At 41.8% G+C, this 20,054-nt stretch overlaps 1 protein-coding gene across 1 annotated transcript in view; it reads left to right on the forward strand.

Moving 5' to 3' along the window:
* Positions 1-14,123, forward strand: part of LOC311127947 (sorbin and SH3 domain-containing protein 1-like) — a 102,058-nt gene extending 87,935 nt beyond the window's left edge. Inside the window, exons 20-27 of the mRNA XM_084159849.1 lie at positions 1,077-1,191; positions 1,899-2,024; positions 2,315-2,509; positions 2,739-3,296; positions 4,163-4,261; positions 6,608-6,660; positions 7,008-7,114; positions 9,149-14,123. Coding sequence (XP_084015975.1) covers positions 1,077-1,191; positions 1,899-2,024; positions 2,315-2,509; positions 2,739-3,296; positions 4,163-4,261; positions 6,608-6,660; positions 7,008-7,114; positions 9,149-9,216 — 1,321 coding nt within the window. The 3' untranslated portion in view covers positions 9,217-14,123. The remainder of the gene's footprint in view (positions 1-1,076; positions 1,192-1,898; positions 2,025-2,314; positions 2,510-2,738; positions 3,297-4,162; positions 4,262-6,607; positions 6,661-7,007; positions 7,115-9,148) is intronic.
* Positions 14,124-20,054: the final 5,931 nt, after the last annotated feature.

Raw genomic sequence — 20,054 nt, forward strand, 5'->3', positions numbered from 1 at the left:
GGATGGGTATTCCAGCATGACAATGACCCAAAACACACGGCCAAGGCAACAAAGGAGTGGCTCAAGAAGAAGCACATTATGGTCCTGGAGTGGCCTAGCCAGTCTCCAGACCTTAATCCCATAGAAAATCTGTGGAGGGAGCTGAAGGTTCTAGTGTCCAAACGTCAGCCTCGAAACCTTAATGACTTGGAGAAGATTTGCAAAGAGGAGTGGGACAAAATCCCTCCTGAGATGTGTGCAAACCAGGTGGCCAACTACAAGAAACGTCTGACCTCTGTGATTGCCAACAAGGGTTTTGCCACCAAGTACTAAGTAATGTTTTGCAGAGGGGTCAAATACTTATTTCCCTCATTAAAATGCAAATCAAATTAAAACATTTGTGGGGTTTTTTCAGGATTTTTTTGTTGTTATTAAATAAAATTATAGACTGAACATGTCTTTGTCAGTGGGCAAACTTACAAAATCAGCAGGGGATCAAATACTTTTTTCCCTCACTGTACCAGGAGGGATTTCAAGAACATGCACACAATATTTTAAGCTGCAACGAAATATAAGCTTTAGTGTGTTGTAATCATCATGTGACTGTAACATATAGGCCTATGTACCATTACTGTGACTGTAACATATAGGCCTATGTACCATTACTGTGACTGTAACATATAGGCCTATGTACCATTACTGTGACTGTAACATATAGGCCTATGTACCATTACTGTGACTGTAACATATAGGCCTATGTACCATTACTGTGACTGTAACATATAGGCCTATGTACCATTACTGTGACTGTAACATACAGGCCTATGTACCATTACTGTGACTGTAACATATAGGCCTATGTACCATTACTGTGACTGATGGTGGTTTAGATTAATCTCCACTCACATAGCAATTTACACGTGGGTAGACCTCATTCTGAGTCTTAAAGTGAAATGTTTCATGTGGTTGATATGTGGTCATATTTCTGCCTTACTTTGCCATATTGCTCATATGCCTTTGACATAATGCTCATATTTTATTTTGCATATTGTTGAATCCAATAGCTAACCTATGTTTGTTGTTGCCCTCTTTTTCAGGGAGTTACCATTTCAAAAGGGAGACATTGTGTACATCATTCGACAGGTGGATAATAATTGGTTTGAAGGGGAGCATCACGGCAGAGTCGGCATCTTCCCACGGAGTTATGTTGAGGTACAACCAGTTCCAATATTGTGACTGAAAAATGAACTGACCTTTTCTTGCTAGATGGAACTCACTACAGCAGGGTACAGACTGATGTGCCAAATAGACCAGTCATTGCAGTGTTATTATTTTACATTACATTTTTACATTTGAATCATTTAGCAGACGCTCTTATCCAGAGCGACACAGTTAGTGAGTGCATACATTTGGAAAGTTGTAGACATGCAGTAAAACCTAGAGTACAACATAGCTCTACTGAAACTAGACTTTCTGCGCAACTGTTCACAAGAACATATGATAAGAATAGGGAAATGCTGTATAAATTATATTATATGCAGCATAAGAAGATAAATATACTATGTTATGACACCAGTCAGTTCATCAGGGTTGTGACACCAGTCAGTTCATCAGGGTTGTGACACCAGTCAGTTCAAAAGTTAAACCGTGGAAGAGGCCCAGTAATGATATTCACTGGAGTCGTGTTCAGTAAGAAGAAACTGTTTTGAAACAGGGAGGTGCTACCTGAATTTGTCCATTTAAAAACACAGATATTTGTTTCCTGTTGCAAAATGTTCTACTACAGTGTGCCCTCTTGAATGTGACACTGCTACAGTACTAAGCATTGACTTTGACTGATTGCCTCCTGAACTTGACACTAGTTCCTAGCATTGACATTGACCGATGTATTTTGGGCTTTGTGTGTATGTTTTCTCCAGCTCCTTCCCCCCACGGAGAAGGCCCAGCCAAAGAAGAGTGCCCCAGTGCAGGTGCTGGAGTATGGAGAGGCCATTGCACGCTTCAACTTTACAGGGGACACAGTGGTGGAGATGTCTTTCAGAAAGGTAAAAAGAAGAACAGGGTTTTAAGGGTATTGAGGTTCGGAGCATTTGTAAAATGTGTTCCTCTTTTTACATAATACAGATGGAAATCACAAAGTATTACAACATAGTACCATCATAGTTTCAGGATACAATAAATACATTATGCTTAGCAGAAATGTTGTGTGTGCTGATGGTGTTTAGTTTGTGCTTGCTTTAATGTTACATTATCTTATGTAATGGTATGATATATCATGTATCTAAATGTGCGATCATACCGTATGAGCTAATGGGATGCCAATGTGTGTCTACAGGGAGAGAGGATCATCCTGATTCGCAGGGTCGATGAGAACTGGTACGAGGGCAAAGTCTCTGGCACCAATCGCCAGGGTATCTTCCCAGTCACCTACATAGAGGTGCACAAACGACCCAGAGTCAAGAATGGATTGGATTACCCAGACCCCCCCATTGGCCAATCACCTCACCGCAGCCTCAATGCTTCCCCTCAGGTAATGACACACTCCGCACACACACACTCTTGTAGAGCTCAGTCTTTCCAGGAATACAACAGTCCTACTCCAAGTTTGCCGCAGTTTTTAAGTTTACTTTTGTGTCCTACTATTGCTATTTATTTTAACTTTATTATTTGTGTTTTGTTTATTCATACTCATGTCTAATGTTTCATCTTTCCGTTTCTGTCCCCCCTCTCTCTCTGGATTGGTCATTTTGGTCTATAAGCTGAACCGTGTCCGTAACAACCGGCTCACCACGTCCCCCCTGCCCCTCCCCCGATCCCCCCGCCGCTCTGTGTCTCCCGAGGTCCATGCCATCTCCTCTGAGTGGATCTCCCTGACCATAGGGGGTTCCAGCCCTCCCACTGCCCCCACCCCTCCTCTACCCCCGCTCCCCTCTGTGTCTTACCGCTGGGGCGAGTACCTGCCCCCCTCCAAGTCTGCCAGCCCCGTGCCCCCCATCTGCGGCAGCCCGTACTGCATCTCCCCCATGGCCTCCCCCTCCGCCTCCCCCCTGCCTCCGCCCTACCCGCCCCGCCCTGGCTCGGCCACCCCTTACCTCACCTTCACCCCGCCCCAGGGGGAGGACTTCCTGCTCTCCCCTCCCTCTCCTCGTCTGTCCCGCAGCCTGAGCCCCTGTGGAGGGGTGGGCCTGGAGAGCTGGCTGACAGGGGCCAGCCCCTTGAGCATCCTGGAGAGGGAGTTGACGGAGGGGGAGGGGGCAGAGGGAGACAGGGGCACTGGCCGCAAAGCCCTGGGCAGCTGGCGAAATAGCCCTGCAGAGGTATCTTGATATACTGCATGGTGTGCAGTGTTGCATCTCGGGCTCACTGTGGTTAGAACTGGAGTTCTTCCCTCCGTTGTTGCTGCCTCTAGATAGATCATGTGCAATAGAAACAGGCCTCTGGTAGAGCTTGCAACGCCAGGGTTGTGGGTTCGATTCCCACGGGGGGCCAGTATGAAAAATGTATGCACTCACTAACTATAAGTCGCTCTGGATAAGATCGTCTGCTAAATGACTAAAATGTCAAATGTAAATGAATGACGACTAACTGTAATGTTGACCAGCAGAGCTTACACGGCTCCTGTGTCATATTTTGGTCTGCATGTTTTGTTGTTGTGTGCACTACTAACATGCACATGTTTGAGTGTTAAATCTTCATATGAAAACCCAATTTATCTCAGGTGTTTGGAATGAAAACCATGTGACCGTGCATGATTTTTATTTTTTAAATGTGTTGAATGATTCAGAGAGGGGTTGCAGATTCTTGACCCCCACCATTATACCATCATATTGGAAAATATTGTCATAGAGAAGCCAATTTGATTACTATTTGAGGATTAAGATTGGTTTGTGAATGTTTTTAAAGAAAATCTAAATATTTTGAATATTCTTTTTATTGAAAATAACTTTTGTTCGAGAGATATCTATGGATTTTTCTAACAAACAGTGTGAATTGACTTCCACTGCGATTGTGTTTACAGCTTCCAGACATCACGCACTGGTTGAATCAACGTTGTTTCCATGTCATTTCAATGAAATTACGTTGAAGCAACGTGGAATAGACGTTGAATTGACGTCTGTGCCCAGTGGGGAACTCCTATTTGTGAACCATACAGAGTCTAATGTGTGTGTTGTTCATCTTACAGCTGGTGAAGAATGAGAGCGACTACCATGGAAGAACATCCAGAAGCCCTGTCATGTTGTTTGACATCCAGGACAACAACATGAATGCGAACTCATTCGCGGTAAGGTGCTGATTTGCATTTTGTGGGCGACGAAAATATTAGAAAATGTGTATGTCTGGTATTTCTGGATAAGAAATATGTGGTGGGGATTTATTTATCATGATCTATGATTATCGCTTCCTTTAACTCATCACTGTTAATTTAACTGAACTTCAGCACTTACAGTGCATTTGGAAAGTATTCAGACCCCTTGACTTTTTCCACATTTTGTTACGTTACAGCCTTATTCTAAAATTGATTAAATTGTTTTTTATTACAAACATAAATATCACATTTACATAAGTATTCAGACCCTTTACTCAGTACTTGATTGAAGCACCTTTGGCAGCAATTACAGCATTGAGCATTCTTGGGTATGACGCTACAAGCTTGGCACACCTTTATTTGGGGAGTTTCTCCCATTCTGCTCTGCAGATCCTCTCAAGCTCTGTCAGGTTGGATGGGGAGCGTTGCTGCACAGCTATTATCAAGTCGCTCCAAAGATGTTAGATCGGGTTCAAGTCCGGGCTCTGGCTGGGCCACTCAAGGACATTCAGAGACATGTCCCGAAGCCACTCCTGCGTTGTCTTGGCTGTGTGCTTAGGGTCGCTGTTCTGTTGGAAGGTGAACCTTCGCCCCAGTCTGAGGTCCTGAGCGCTCTGGAGCAGGTTTTCATCAAGGATCTCTCTGTACATTGCTCCGTTCATCTTTGCCTCGATCCTGACTAGTCTCCCAGTAACTTCCGCTGAAAAACATGTCCACAGCATGATGCTGCCACCACCATTCTTCACCGTAGGGATGTTATTGGCCAGGTGATGAGCGGTGCCTGGTTTCCTCCAGACATGATGCTTGGCATTCAGGCCAAAGAGTTCAATCTTGGTTTCATCAGACCAGAGAATCTTGTTTCTCATGGTCTGAGAGTCTTTAGATGCCTTTTGGCAAACTCCAAGTGGGCTGCCATGTGCCTTTTACTGAGGAGTGGCTTCCGTCTGGCCACTCTCCCTTAAAGGCCTGATTGGTGGAGTGCTGCAGAGATGGTTGTCCTTCTGGAAGGTTCTCCAATCTCCACAGAGGAACTCTAGAGCTCTGTCAGAGTGACCATCAGGTTCTTGGTCACCTCCCTGACCAAGGCCCTTCTCCCCCGATTGCTCAGTTTGGCCGGGCGGCCAGCTCTATGAAGAGTCTTGGTGTTTCCAAACATCTTCCATTTAACACTGATGGAGGCCACTGTGTTCTTGGAGACCTTCAATGCTGCAGACATTTTTTGGTACCCTTCCCCAGATCTGTGACTTGACACAATCCTGTCTCGGAGCACTACGGACAATTCCTTCGACCTCATGGCTTGGTTTTTGCTCTGACATGCACTGTCAACTTGTGGGACCTTATCTAGACAGGTGTGTGCCTTTCCAAATCATGTCCAATCAATTGAATTTACCACGGGTGGACTCCAATCAAGTTGTAGAAACATCTCAAGGATGATCAATGGTAACAGGATGCACCTGAGCTCAGATTCGAGTCTCATAGCAAAGGGTCTGAATACTTATGTAAATAAGGTATTTCTGTTTTTAATTTTTAAGAAATCTACCAGAATTTCTAAAAACCTGTTTTTGTTTTGTCATTATGAGGTATTGTGTGTAGATTGATGAGGGGGAAAAATAATTTAATCAATTTTAGAATAAGGCTGTAATGTAACAAAATGTGGAAAAAGTCAAGGGGTCTGAATACTTTCTGAAGGCACTGTAACTAATCATTTATCCTAAATCCCATCACTCAGCTTCAGACTGTTACTTTGAGTTTCTGTAAAGAACAAGTCAATAAGATTAATATGACCGCATTATTGCATGACCTTGCTGCCATCTTTTCCTCCCCGCTGATTGTGCATGTCATCTTTTGAATAGTATCAGACGTGAACTAATATTTCATTGTGACTGTGTACATTCTATATGCCACTCACTCTAGTGTCTTGCTCTTCCATGCTTACCCCTCGGCCGGACTCCACCACCATCTCTTCTGGTGTTTCTCGACTTTCCTGGTTTTTCCTGGTTTCTAACGGACCCCTCCCTTTCTGCCTTGCCACTCACTGGACCTCCTACCTTCCTCCTTCCTGTGCGCCCTCTAACTCCCTGCCCCACCCCTCTACCCAACCCAACTTCATCTGTCCTCTCCTTCTGGGCTGACTGGGGATTCTGGGTATTCTCTCTCTGACCTGGCCACTGTCACTAGGAGGCGGTGTGTAATGAGATCATGAATATAGCTGAGACCTCGGTGAGGTACTGCAGCACCCTCTCCCCCCACCCCAATGACTCTGTCCTTCACAGACTACTTCCCCCCCTTCACCCCAGTAAACAATCTCTCATCATTTCCCAGCAACCCCAGTCCCACAGCAACAGCCCGGAGCCAAGCCGTCTCAGCTGTGGAATGTGAGTATGGCCGTCTGACGTCTAGTCTGAGCTCTGGATACTCTGGTTTCTGTTTTACTGTTGCTGTCTGACTTAAGGCTTCAAAGCCCCAGTTCAACAGTCATGTTCAGTAGGGCACGCAACGGAAAACGTTTTAAAATGCTTTGCAACAGAAAACTAAAATTAGCGTTTATTTTTATGGGACAAGTCCCAGTAGTCCCTCCCTGTTTCAGTTGGTTTTAATCCATTTGGTGCATAATGAACACGACCCTGGTCTGGTATATACATATCTTATTACGTTTTTGATGCTATGTCTCTCAAGTCCTTTTGTGGTTGTAGTTCTGACTTTATGTAATGTTATCCTACAGTTTCCAGGCTTTGTACAGTTACGTGCCACAGAATGAAGATGAGCTGGAGCTGCAGGAGGGAGATCTTGTCAGTGTCATGGAGAAGTGCGATGATGGCTGGTTTGTTGGTATGTGCCTGGGGCCTCAGGATGGATTCCCCAAAGATATAGTCACAGTCACATCCATCCATATAGGGTTACAGCAGAGTGACAGCAGAGGGTAAAACTGCCATGTGGGTAGTTTCTCAGAAACTCGCACATAGAGGAGGTTCAAACACTTAGGGCTCTATTTTAACAAATCTAACACAATGGTCAATCTTAGCGCTGGCAGTAGCGCTATAGGTTTTGGGGTATGTAAAAAATATTTTTGCTATTTTCACAACCCTAATTATGGCCGCAGTACCTGTTGGTAGCTGGGTTTTGATAAATAAACAAGTTGTGGGTGTGTTGCGGCTTGACACCTCACTGGCCAATCAGAATGTGCTCAATGGCTAAATATGTGGTTGCTTCAAGTTGTGTATTTACGGTCTTTTATGTATTGCGTTGTCATCAACTCCAATTTGAATGTTAGGCCGTTATAGCCTAGTTCGTTAAATAGCCTGCCCCATATTTGCTAAATATGTTGAACATGTTTGCAGTCCACATTGTTCTAATTGCATTGTTATACATAAGCTATAGCATTAGCACTGATATAGGGGCTAGGCCTACTGTAAATTGCAGTCTGGACATGGACATGCCAAACGTAGTCAATAATCAAAATTAAATTCACTAGGCTATTGATGAGGCCTAAAAAGACTGTATAATTCTAATCAAATTCTAAGAAAAATTGGGATATGTCTAAATACAGTTACAGGCACCATAATTACTCCCGTGGGCTTATAATATAGACAAGGCAACTAAAACTACGGAGGGTTTTACGCACATTCAAACTTTTCACAGGAGCTGGACAAAGATTGAATATAAAGAGAAAGGGGGAAAGTCCACTCACCATTATACTGCTCCCAAATGTAATGCTTTATAAACATCATGGAACTATCTTACTGATCATATTTGCACTTCTCCAGAAATAGCCATGTACATTCTCAACATAAACCCATTGATGCTGAATCTTTCTAATAAGTTAGGTTTTTAATCAAATTAAATGAAAAGCAATCAATCTGTTTTTTAAAACAACAATATTTCTAAATAGGATCGGGTCAGAAGCGTGATATCATAAATCACATCTCTTGTTCCATGAGCATAAGGCAATGGGTGCACACCACAGGAGGTTGGTGGCACCTTAATTGGGGAGGACGGGCTCTTGGTAATGGCCAGAGCGTAATTGGTGGAATGGTATCAAATTCATCAAACATGGTTTCCCGTGTTTGATGCCATTCCATTTGCTCCGTTCCAGGTAAACATACGAACAGGCAAATAGCCTAGGCTACAAGCGGATTCAGCACCATGGACAGCGATCGGAATTCCCGCAATTTGACAGTTAGGTCCAACAGATGAAAGTGGAGGATGCTATTTTTTTACAAAATGATCAAGGAAAAACAATAAGCAGTCTATTGTAAAAACATTATGTTCCTGAACAGACTTCCTACGGTCACTGACACCATTCATTCAATGGCATCGCACATAGGCCTACTGAGTCTAAACTTTTCACAGAAGCTGCATGGACAAAAATAATGTCCAATATAAAGGAAAACGGGAATGTCTGTTTTGCTGCTCGAAGATATTTTAATAAAACATTGGTTATAGGCTACTCATTAGGCTACTGTGCGCCTCCGCTGACAAAATCGATGCAATAACCAATTGCGTTACTGCTAATACCAGCTTTTAGTAAGTCTTAAATATCACCAGTAGCGCTGCTTGAAATTGGCACGTTTTTAATGACACACACCAAATATTTCCACCCCTTCCAGGTCAATTACCAACCCTGGCGCCATAGCAGAGTGCTGGCTTTAACAAGTCGAAATTGCCAAAGAGCGTGCGTTTGACACTAGCGCCTCCTTAACACCAGCCCGAAAATAGAGCCCATAGAGTTCAAAACGTACATTTGTTCAGCCTGATATCTAAATGTGTGTTTATGTACTCAATGGTAGTGGTTGCTATTATATCACATACGTAGGCACATTTGATTGCAAAGACTAACAAATATTGTTGTTGTTTCGTTCTCAGGTACCTCGAAGAGGACAAAACACTTTGGCACGTTTCCAGGAAATTACGTAAAAGAGGTCAACTTATAACCTGTCAACAAACATTTATAGTGTGAGGAGAACCTAGCTCTAACCCATGGTTGCCTGTTGAGTGTTGGGAAATAATTACTATTGCGCTTGACTTTAAATTAGGATAGTCATTTAGTCAAGTGAATACGTTGGTCTAGTGTAAGTGATCAGTTTGGTCTGAGGTATGTTAATGTTTATGAGGCCACGATAGGAGAAAGCTAGCTGTTGACACTGCCCAATCGTCAGTGTGGTGTATACATACCCTAACCACGTCCTGCACAGTACATGGCTGAATTTATCATATGATATTCTGACAATGGAACTTTTAGTAAAAAATAAGTGTCACACACTGCGGTATACACTGAGTGTACAAAACATTAGGAACACCTTCCTAATATTGAGTTGCACCCCCTTTTCCCCTCAAAACAGCCTCAATTCGTCAGGACATGGACTCAAGGTGTCAAAAGCATTCCACAGGAATGCTGGCCCATGTTGACTCCAATGCTTCCCACAATTGTGTCAAGTTGGCTGGATGTCATTTGGGTGGTGGACTATTCTTGATACATACGGGAAACTGTTGAGCGTGAAAAACCCAGCAGCGTTGCAGTTCTTGACACACTCAAACCGGTGCGCCTGGCACCTACCACCATACCCCATTCAAAGGCACTTAAATATTTTTGTCTTGCCCATTCACCCTCTGAATAGCACACATACACAATCCATGTCTCAACTGTCTCAAGGCTTTAAAATATTTCTTCATCTACACTGATTGAAGTGGATTTAACAAGTAACATCAATAAGGGAACATAGGTTTTACCTGGATACACCTGGTCAGTCTGTCATGGAAAGAGCAGGTTTTCCTAATGTTTTGTACACTGTATAATCTTGTACAGTAGGTATAGTACTTGCGGTGTGTTATTGTGATTGTTAACTACTATACAAAGTATTTCTGAAGCACATGAATGTCTATCTATATGGCAGGTCAGTAGCAGAGCAGTTCATAGATCAAGAGAGTGGTTCTTATAACCTCCATGATGGATCAGGAGGGCTCAAATGTGTTGTTGTTGACGCGCTAGAGAAATAGGAGCTGTTATTCATCAGCTACCTTTCAGGACCTATTTTGGCAAAAGTATTTTTCTTTAACTTTGAATGCAGATACATTTGAAGGTTGACATGACTTGCTAAGCTGTCTAGAAGACAAATGTTTTTCCTAGGAAAACCCAGTAACCAGTAGTGTTTGGTTGGACATACCATGAAGGTACTAGCCTGTATGTGATGACACATACTTGGACAGTGTCCAACAGACCATATTCCTTGGTTTAAATTTCAAAAACCCATTGACCTGACAGCGAACTTCAAGAAACAAATTTATAGGCCTGCTATATTGTGTATCATCGTGGAATGGCTTGATTTTGTTAGCTCAGAATGCACTAAAAGCTATAAAGCCATGTTTGTGACAATGTAGGCTTGTAGTCTTTATAAAATAGCAGAACACTCTTACCTCAGTGTAGTCCAAAAGCTTCCAATGCCATTTTAGTATAGCCTCTGGTTTCTATTCAAGGTTTGTACTATAATTCGAGCACGTTCATCTGCATGATAGAAATCCGAAAATGATCAAACATGTTAGCTAATATTAGCTAAGCTTTCTGTCAGATGAAGTGATAAATGCAATCAGGAAGACTGGCTGTGCTATGTATGTACCTGATGAAGATAGATCGTGTGTGTGTATGAGCTAATGAGTGAGTGAGTGTGCGTGATCTTCTGTGATTCCTGTGAGGTAGCCGGTGGCAGACCGCTGCCTAAGCTAGACTAGCTTCAGTGGAACCACAGGACAGGTGTGGTACGCCACTCTTTTTTTTTTTTGAAGCACTTAACTGTATCAATAGCTAGGTTTCCATCCAATTGGCGACAGATTTTCATGTGAATATTCTACAATCCGCATAAAAACAAGATGCGCATTTTCCCACCAGAGATGTTTCAATCAATTTTACTTGTGGGGAAAAGGCTGTGCGTGATGACGTAATGCACATAAATTTAACTTTTGCGGTTAAATTCACATGCCCCAAAATACAAGTTAAATGTGTTTCCACCGCATTTTCAACGCTACTGATGTTTTTGTCACATAAAATGTAGCGTTATATAGAGAATATGCCCACTCTGGTCTTGGCACGTGCGCTTTAACCAACAGTTTGCAGATACAGTGTGGGTAGGCTAGCCTACATGATGTGATTCTTTTTATTTGTCAAACGGCAGCCAAGCATCATTCATCATGTCACCAGAATATTTATTGGAAAGGAGCATCAAGCTCATCACCATGCACTTTCATTACCCTGTGAAGTTCATCATAACTTATTTAATCTGTAGCTTAATAAACTGCATGCTTTCCTGAGTTGTCGTGGGACGACCACACAACATTTCATTACGTGACTCCAAGTTAACTTCGATATGATGGTTATTATATCAATATTTGCGCATTAAAAGGTGTTTCCACAGCCATTTCTCGTATAGTTAATTTTACAGACACAAAAAAAGTCCACGCTGTCTAGCGTATTTTGTTTTGTCGACATTTGGAAAGTTTAGCGACAAATGTTTTATTCTTTTTTTGACATATACTTTGCTCGCATAAAAAGGTTAGTGCCATCATTATTTTGTGGCCTAGGCAACAGCAAGAAAAACATTTACTAATTATCTTTGAACTGGACTGCTCCCTCAAGGAAGATTGCTTTGAATTGGATATCGAAGCAGTCTTCCTGTGAGGACAGAGGTCCCCAATTTGAAAGCTTCATCAGATCTGTAAGCTGGTAAAAGGCACGCACCATGTCAGAATACTGTATATCCTGAAAAGTTGGCAGATTGAAAAAAGGATGCCTTAACTTGGTCATATCAAATTCTTCCTCTTTATGACTCACTGCTATGTGTTCTTCAGTGGAATCCTAAATATCATGAGTGACAGTCTGGGTTCACTAGGCAGTATACATTAAATTAGAGGATATCAGTAAGACTATCAACATCTAACTAGTATTATTACCTTTATACAGTAGTAATACTTAATCTAGTTTCTGGAGTGATACTGATGAAGATTACTTATATGTCACACATCTTTATTTCTCCACTTGATGAAGTTAGCTACAGTTGTGCAGTGATGATTAGCATTGACCAGATTGGGACATGGTTTGGAGTTATTAACTACCCCTATCATGTTACCTTGTGAGATATTTATTCAACGATGAAGTCCAGCTCTGCCTGTTTACTCATCTGTTGGTTGTACTTGAAAGGAATAGAAAGCTTAATTCTGTCAAGCTGTTACAATGTTTGTAATTGACATGAGACAATACAACACTCAAACATTCAACATCGTTTATCCCTAGCTTTTTTATAGCCAACAGCCAACATTGATGAGAATATAGTCTTGTGTGACAGTTGTTTTTACAAAACCAGTTACATTGTACTGAGTTGCTGAGTTTGTCTCTAAATCATATCATATGAATATCAATAAGTATTTTGCGGCAACAGGGAAGCATAGATGAGGTGTTCTCATGGTGGCCGGTGGTAACTTAATTGGGAAGGACGGGCTCTTAGTAATGGCTGAAACGGAATCAATAGAATAGTATTGAACACATCAAACACATGGTTTCCAAGTGTTTAATGCCATTCCATTTACTCCATTCCAACCATTATTATGAGCCGTCCTCCCCTCAGCAGCCTCCTGTGGTTCTACTGTATGGCCATTAATGTGTTTGTAAGCAGTGTTTCTCCCATTTCTTACATTTACATTTCCCCTTGGTCTGCTGTACAAAACTGCCATAATGTATGTTTCTGAAGGATAATCTGAGTGGTGGTTGTATTATGACTCAGCTGTGAGCTGTTTACCCCATAGAGATACAGTATAACACAATGTGTTCTATTTAATTATGTGGTTCCCCCACGCTAGCACTTGCACTATAGCTATTATTACCCTTCTCCAACACAGACATCCGAAGTCAAAACAAAGCTTATAATATCCAGGGACAATTTAATAAGGAAAGGTCTGTTCAATGTCAAACTGACTATGATAGACTTTGGCAACAAGAAATCACTCTTCTTGTGGTATCAAATGATAGCCTTACAAGTCAGTGTAGAATGTTAATGTGCTCCATGAAACATCGCAGGATGTATGAATGTATGATTGTGGAGTACTGTATACACACATTATGTAAAAAGGATCAGTGCTTTCAGCTTGAATTAATATGTAAACCATTAAACAGCCTGGCACAATAAGGATTGTAAATATGTATAATAAAGTATGGAATGCAAGTGATGGGAAAAGTCACATGAAGCTCAATCTGTTGTTCCAGCTTATTTACCTGAATGATTTTTTGGGCAAAGCACAGAGTGAAGTTATTTAGCACAGACAGTTTGATGCATATGAAGTAACATTACGCTGCCATTTTGTGAGGATCGTAAATGCCTTATTTCAGATGCAAATTGTGCCAAATTCTCATTTGCTTTTATTGATTATCACAGAAATGTATCCATTTGTCATATTTAAGGATATTACTATTGTTTTTACCTTTAGTTTTAGTCTTTGTGATGGGAGAAGACATGTACTAAGTACCAATACTGTACCAGTACCTAGACTAAAGTGTGACACAATGCTTCAAATAAATGATTCATAATCAAGGCACTTAACCCTCATTTGCTCCAGAGGCGCCGTACTACTATGTTTTGACCCTGTAAAACAACACATTTCACTGTACCTATCCGGTGTATGTGACAACTTTTTATTTTTTTTATTTTTATTTTGTTTGCAGAGATGCACAACCTGCAACAGGTTTTGTTTGTTTGCTTCTTTTTTGCGGTGCTGTTACAATGTCCATATTAAATGAAGACAACACTATTTACTGCTGTGATCGGTATTATGCAATATTTAATAAACTATATAAAGCATCCTGAAGTACCATGTGTCTAATGTCATGTAATAGGTCTAACTTTGAAACAACTGAAGGGTTAAAAAACTGTGTTACAGCCATTTGTATACAATGTTGTTTGACTGCGCTTATTCTGATCATTTTCTCACAAACACATACTGTACACACAACAGACTCCCGGACGCAGGTATACTCCAGAGAACCTGAGATGTCCTGGATAACACTGATGACATCATCAATGGTAGATAGGAGACAGCACAAACTCATTTTGCCCCGGGGGCCACTTTCGGGTCTTCAACAAGGTCCGAAGGGCCGCACTCAAATGTTTTTATATTTCCTCGCTGTCAAAATTTGCAAACGATAGTGCCCTATCCATCGTTTTTGGAATTTTCAATACTCCATGACTGTCTATATTTAATTTAGGTGATTATTAGCGAGCTGGACACAGTCAAGGAACGGCTTAAATGTAGGCCCATTATCATTCCTACACAATTTAGTTTTAGTCATTCTAATAAAGTATATTGAATATATTGGACCCCCTTGAGGGCAGGATCTGGTCTGCGGGCCGTATGTTTGACATAAATGATCATGGAAAAGTAAACAATTTTGGCTACAGTGAGGCCGACACCACCAACAACATCCCAATTGAACCTCTGATTGAAAGGGATCAATACAGTTCAAAAGATTTGTATTGCTTTGTTAGGCCTACTCGATCATGCACTGGGCTATTTTCCATGAAAAGGCTGTTGATTTTATAGACTGGCAGACCCCAATACAGTAGGCCTAGTAGGAGAGTTGCTGTGTAGGGCCTACATTAATTTGCTTGTCTCCTATGTTACTCCTATATAGTCCAATATATGAAAATGTTAACTTTTTCATAAAAGCATGAAACTTGTTACACTTGCACAGTTTGGGACCCTGAACATTTTCAAATATGGAGCCATCGCAAAAACACCTCATTTTCCATTCCGCCGTAACCAAATAATTTATTTTGCATCATATCTCCTGAACCAAACATGATAACATAGAAAATGTAATGTCTACGTTTTGATGGTCAATGATTACAACGGTGCCATGTACAACATCATAAACAGTTCAGATTATTATATAATGGGAAACGTACGCAACAGAATATTATTTCTGTGGCATAGAGTGCCATACAGTTGTCTACTGCTGTCGTCTTTCCCCTGGCTGTGAATGTGGATACTGTGTGACACTGTAAATTCATGGAACACAGAAAGGCCTTTGAAATTGTCTGGACCCAGGGTCTTGGCGATTTCATAGGCACGTACAGTATGTACCTCAAGTGCTTGTGGGTGCCAAATGCCACTCACCAATCCTCAAATTATATTTCAGAAGAGAACATTTCCATTTTGGAGCCATTCACAATTCTCCTTTATGATTACATGTAAATTATTGTACTAACAGTCAAGATAACATCAATCAAGCTCATTTTAAGATGTTCATGAAGAAAGGAACAGTAAAGGACATCCTTCCACAAATGATGCATTGGGGCGGCACATCAAAATCAATGAATACAAATGTTATCTATATAGCCCTTTTCACAACGATTGTCACGGAGTCCTTTACAACAACCCGGCCTAGACCCCCAAAGAACAAGCAGCAGCAGCAAAGGAAAATAAAGAAAAGATGGAAGGAACCTCCTTTAGCTGTACCGAGTAGAAGGTTGGAGTGCATATGACCATCTAGGCCAGACAAATTGTCAATTTAGGCAAGATTGTATGGTCTAGTATACAGTATGTGACCAAGATTCATGGCATGGATGACCAACAGGGTCATAGTAGAGCAGAGTGTACAAGACCCTCTAGCCAGAGAGTCCACATATGCTGGCAAAGATCTAATATTCTGTACTTCAATGGACTTCATCCACATTGGGACATAAGTCCATAATGAGTCTGCATTCTGTGTGACATTGTGGCTAAGCCATTGGAGTCATAGTCTCTTGATGTGCCGTGTGACATATTGGCAACCTGTCTTCTTGTATAGCTTACTGTAGTGTATTTTATTCGGTCAGAAGATGCAGCAGATTCTGTTGAGACATCCACTGCTTAAAGACGCCATTCCTCTCATGTCATTCTAGACAACACAGCAACACTCCAAACCATACAAGAGAACAGATTTGACATTGCTGTTGTATTATAGGTGGATATTTGTTTTGAGGCTGTTCTGCTCAGACCTCCAAATAGGAGGTGTTGGGAAAATGCACAATGACAGAGTGTTGTCTAGAGATCTTAGGGGAGAACAGAGTTCACTCAATACCTCTGGGTTTGTATGATGTGGATTTGGTCATGATCCAGTCAATGGTAATAAGGAAGAAGATAGGTCCTCTGTAGCTCAATTGGTAGAGCATGCCGCTTGTAACGCCAGGGTAGTGGGTTCGATCCCCGGGACCACCCATACGTAAAAATGTATGCACACATGACTGTAAGTCACTTTGGATAAAAGCGTCTGCTAAATTGCATATTATAGGAAAGTGATCCGTGTCTCACTCCAGACTACACAGGGACCCATTTAGAGAGTATACTGCCATAGAGAATATACATGACGAGGTCCAGAAACTGCTTCTCCAATAGAAATCCCTGATCTCACTTGTAGGCGATGTCATAGTGACGTTAAGTAGGTCTCACGATCACACCAGTAGTGTTTTTGCGCAAAATAGTACGCAGCATCATCTGGTTATGTGTGCAACAAAAATTCAACATTCACCTTCTGCTACCATTTCTGTCAAGCCGTCTGCGCATACAGTTTGATGCATACGTTCGATAAATCCAACGTATGCACCACACAGAACGCACTGCAACTGCCTCTGCAACGCAACTGCCTCTGCAACGCAATGCTGCAAGGCAAACGCAGCATTCAATTGAAAATTAATGTACTTCTGGTGTACCAAAATGCCGTCTCTGTCAGTGTGATCCAGGCGTAACAGTCCTGTCCTGTCGGATTGCGCATGTGCAGGCCGTCATATCAAAGGCACTCCTTTGATATAAAGTTGTTTTTGACTTAAATGAAAGCGTGTCAGTTTGTCACTTTCACGAGGTTGTAGTAATGACATGTTCAGCTACTTCCGACATTGGCTTGAATCTAGGTTGTGCCTTTAGATTGCGAGAAAAGTAACAACTAATGACCTAAACTCACCAAAGGCGAGCGTGCGAGGAGTGTGTGTGATTTATTTTAGAATGCATTGTTTTGAATTATAATGACCCAACCAAAGCCGGGAAGGCGGATTGTACACTTTGACGCCTCGCTCGATTAAAACGTGTCTCTATTTTTGCATTTTATTGCTGGTGCTGTAGTCACACAAAACAATAACAATGTAGTCATTATTCAATTTTTATTTAGCTCATTTGAATTGGAAGAGGTTGATAAGGGTTAAATTAGACCAAGTCATCGACTTATGGAAACAACATCGCTTTAAGCGAAGATGATTGGAGATATGAACTATCCTGCTAGCATACAGTCACTGCTCTGCCTGTCCCGTCCTTTCCACCCGCCTCGCTTTGCTTGGTGAGTTTTTCGCTTAAGGAAGACATTTTCACTTCTCCCATTGACTCCCCAAACCCCGGCTGGTCTGTTGAGTCTGCTTCGCGAGACATTCCCGGTAGTATTGGCCACTTGGAACTCTGGGTTTGAAAACTCTGTGATCCAATTATATTGCATACGTTGTCAGAAACTGCGATTTCATTGGATTTCTTAGCATGGTTTACCATGGCAGTCCACCATTATATAAAAATCTGAACTGCTTATGGTGTTGTACGTGGTACCATTTTAATAATTGGCCATCAAAACATAGGGGTAGACATCATATTTTCTGTGTTATCATGTTTGGTTCAGCAGATATACCAGAAAATACATTGTCCGTTTATGGCGTAATAGCAAAAGGGCCGCCTGGAGTCGTTTCTGATGTTGTGCGTGCATATAGGAGAATTGTTAAGTGCTCCAAAATGGAAATGTTCTCTTCTGAAATATAATTTGAGGTGTGGTGGGTTGAGGTACATACAGTGCCTTCAGAAAGAATTCCCACCCCTTGACTTTTTCCACATTTTGTTGTGTTACAGCCTGAATTTAAAATGTATTACATTTAGATTTTGTGTCACTGATCTACACACAATACCCCATAATGTTAAAGTGGAATTATGTTTTTAGAAATGTTTACAAATTAAGACAAAATGAAAAGCTGAAATGTCTTCTGTCAATAAGTATTCAATAATTTTGTTATGGCAAGCCTAAATAAGTTAGGAGTAAAGCTGTGCTTAACAAGTCACATAATAAGTTGCATGGACTCACTCTGTGTGCAATAATTGTGTTTAACATGATTTTTAAATGATTACCCCATCTCTGTACCTCACACATACAATTATCTGTAAGGTCCCTAAGTCGAGCAGTGAATTTCAAGCACAGATTCAACCACAAAGACCAGGGAGATTTTCCTATGGTTCGCAAAGAAGGGCACATATTGGTCGCTCTCACTTGGGGCCAAAGCCAGGCCACTGGTACTTTTCAGCTGACATTTACTGTACATAACAATTGCTAACTGTGAACTTTAACACCTAGTGACAAAACAACTGTTTTGATCATGCAGCGATTGTTGATTCTGGTCTTCACAAGTCCTCACTATCAGCCCTAGCTATGGAAACCTCTTCTTCTTCTTCTTCTTCTTCTTCTTCTTCTTCTTCTTCTTCTTCTTCTTCTTCTTCTTCTTCTTCTTCTTCTTCTTCTTCTTCTATGATATAATGACGGTCCGCAAACCAATGTTAAAGGTGCATGCTGCCACCTACTGTGCTGGAGTACAACATTTCTAAATCCTCCTACCTAACTCACTACTTCTGAGAAAACTAACTTCTAATAGACTCTCCCCCATCCCCAAAATCCCTTCCAACCCCCCCTAAAACACTTTAGCGAGCAGGCCTTTCTAATTGATCTGGCCTGCGTATCCTGGATTGATATTGACCTCATTCCGTCAGTAGAGGATGCCTGGTTGTTCTTTAAAAGTGCTTTCCTCTCAATCTTAAATAAGCATGCCCCATTCAAAAAATTCAGAACTAAGAACAGATATAGCCCCAGGTTCTCCTCAGACTTGACTGCCCTTGACCAGCACTAAAACACCCTGTGGCGTACTGCATTAGCATCGAACAGCCCCCGCGATATGCAACTTTTCAGCAACCAATAAACACAATCAGTTAGGAAAGCAAAGGCTAGCTTTTTCAAACAGAAATTTGCATCCTGTAGCACTAACTCCAAAAAGTTTTGGGACACTGTAAAATCCATGGAAAATAAGAGCACCTCCTCCCAACTGCCCACTGCACTGAGGCTAGGAAACACTGTCACCACCGATAAATCTACAATAATCGAGAATTTCAACAAGCATTTTGCTACAGCTGGCCATGCTTTCCACCTGGCTACCACTACCCCGGCCACCAGCTCTGCATACCTAGGTGTCTGGTTAGACTGTAAACTCTCCTTCCAGACTCACATTAAGCATCTCCAATCAAAAGTTAGATCTAGAATCGGCTTCCTATTTCACAACAAAGCCTCCTTCACTCATGCTGCCAAACATGCCCTCGTAAAACTGACTATCCTACCGATCCTTGACTTCGGCGATGTCATTTACAAAATAGCCTCCAACACTCTACTCAGCAAATTGGATGTAGTCTATCACAGTGCCATCCGTTTTGTCACCAAAAGCCCCATATACTACCCACCATTGTGACCTGTACGCTCTTGTTGGCTGGCCCTCACTACATATTCGTCGCCAAACCCACTGGCTCCAGGTCATCTATAAATCACTGCTAGGCAAATCCCCGTCTTACCTTAGCTCACTGGTCACCATAGCAACACCCACCCGTAGTCTGCGCTCCAGCAGGTATATCTCACTGGTCATCCCCAAAGCCAACACCTCCTTTGGCCGCCATTCCTTCCAGTTCTCTGCTGCCA

The sequence above is a fragment of the Coregonus lavaretus genome (genome assembly GCF_964263955.1).
Source record: "Coregonus lavaretus genome assembly, chromosome: 1".
Taxonomy (NCBI): domain Eukaryota; kingdom Metazoa; phylum Chordata; class Actinopteri; order Salmoniformes; family Salmonidae; genus Coregonus; species Coregonus lavaretus.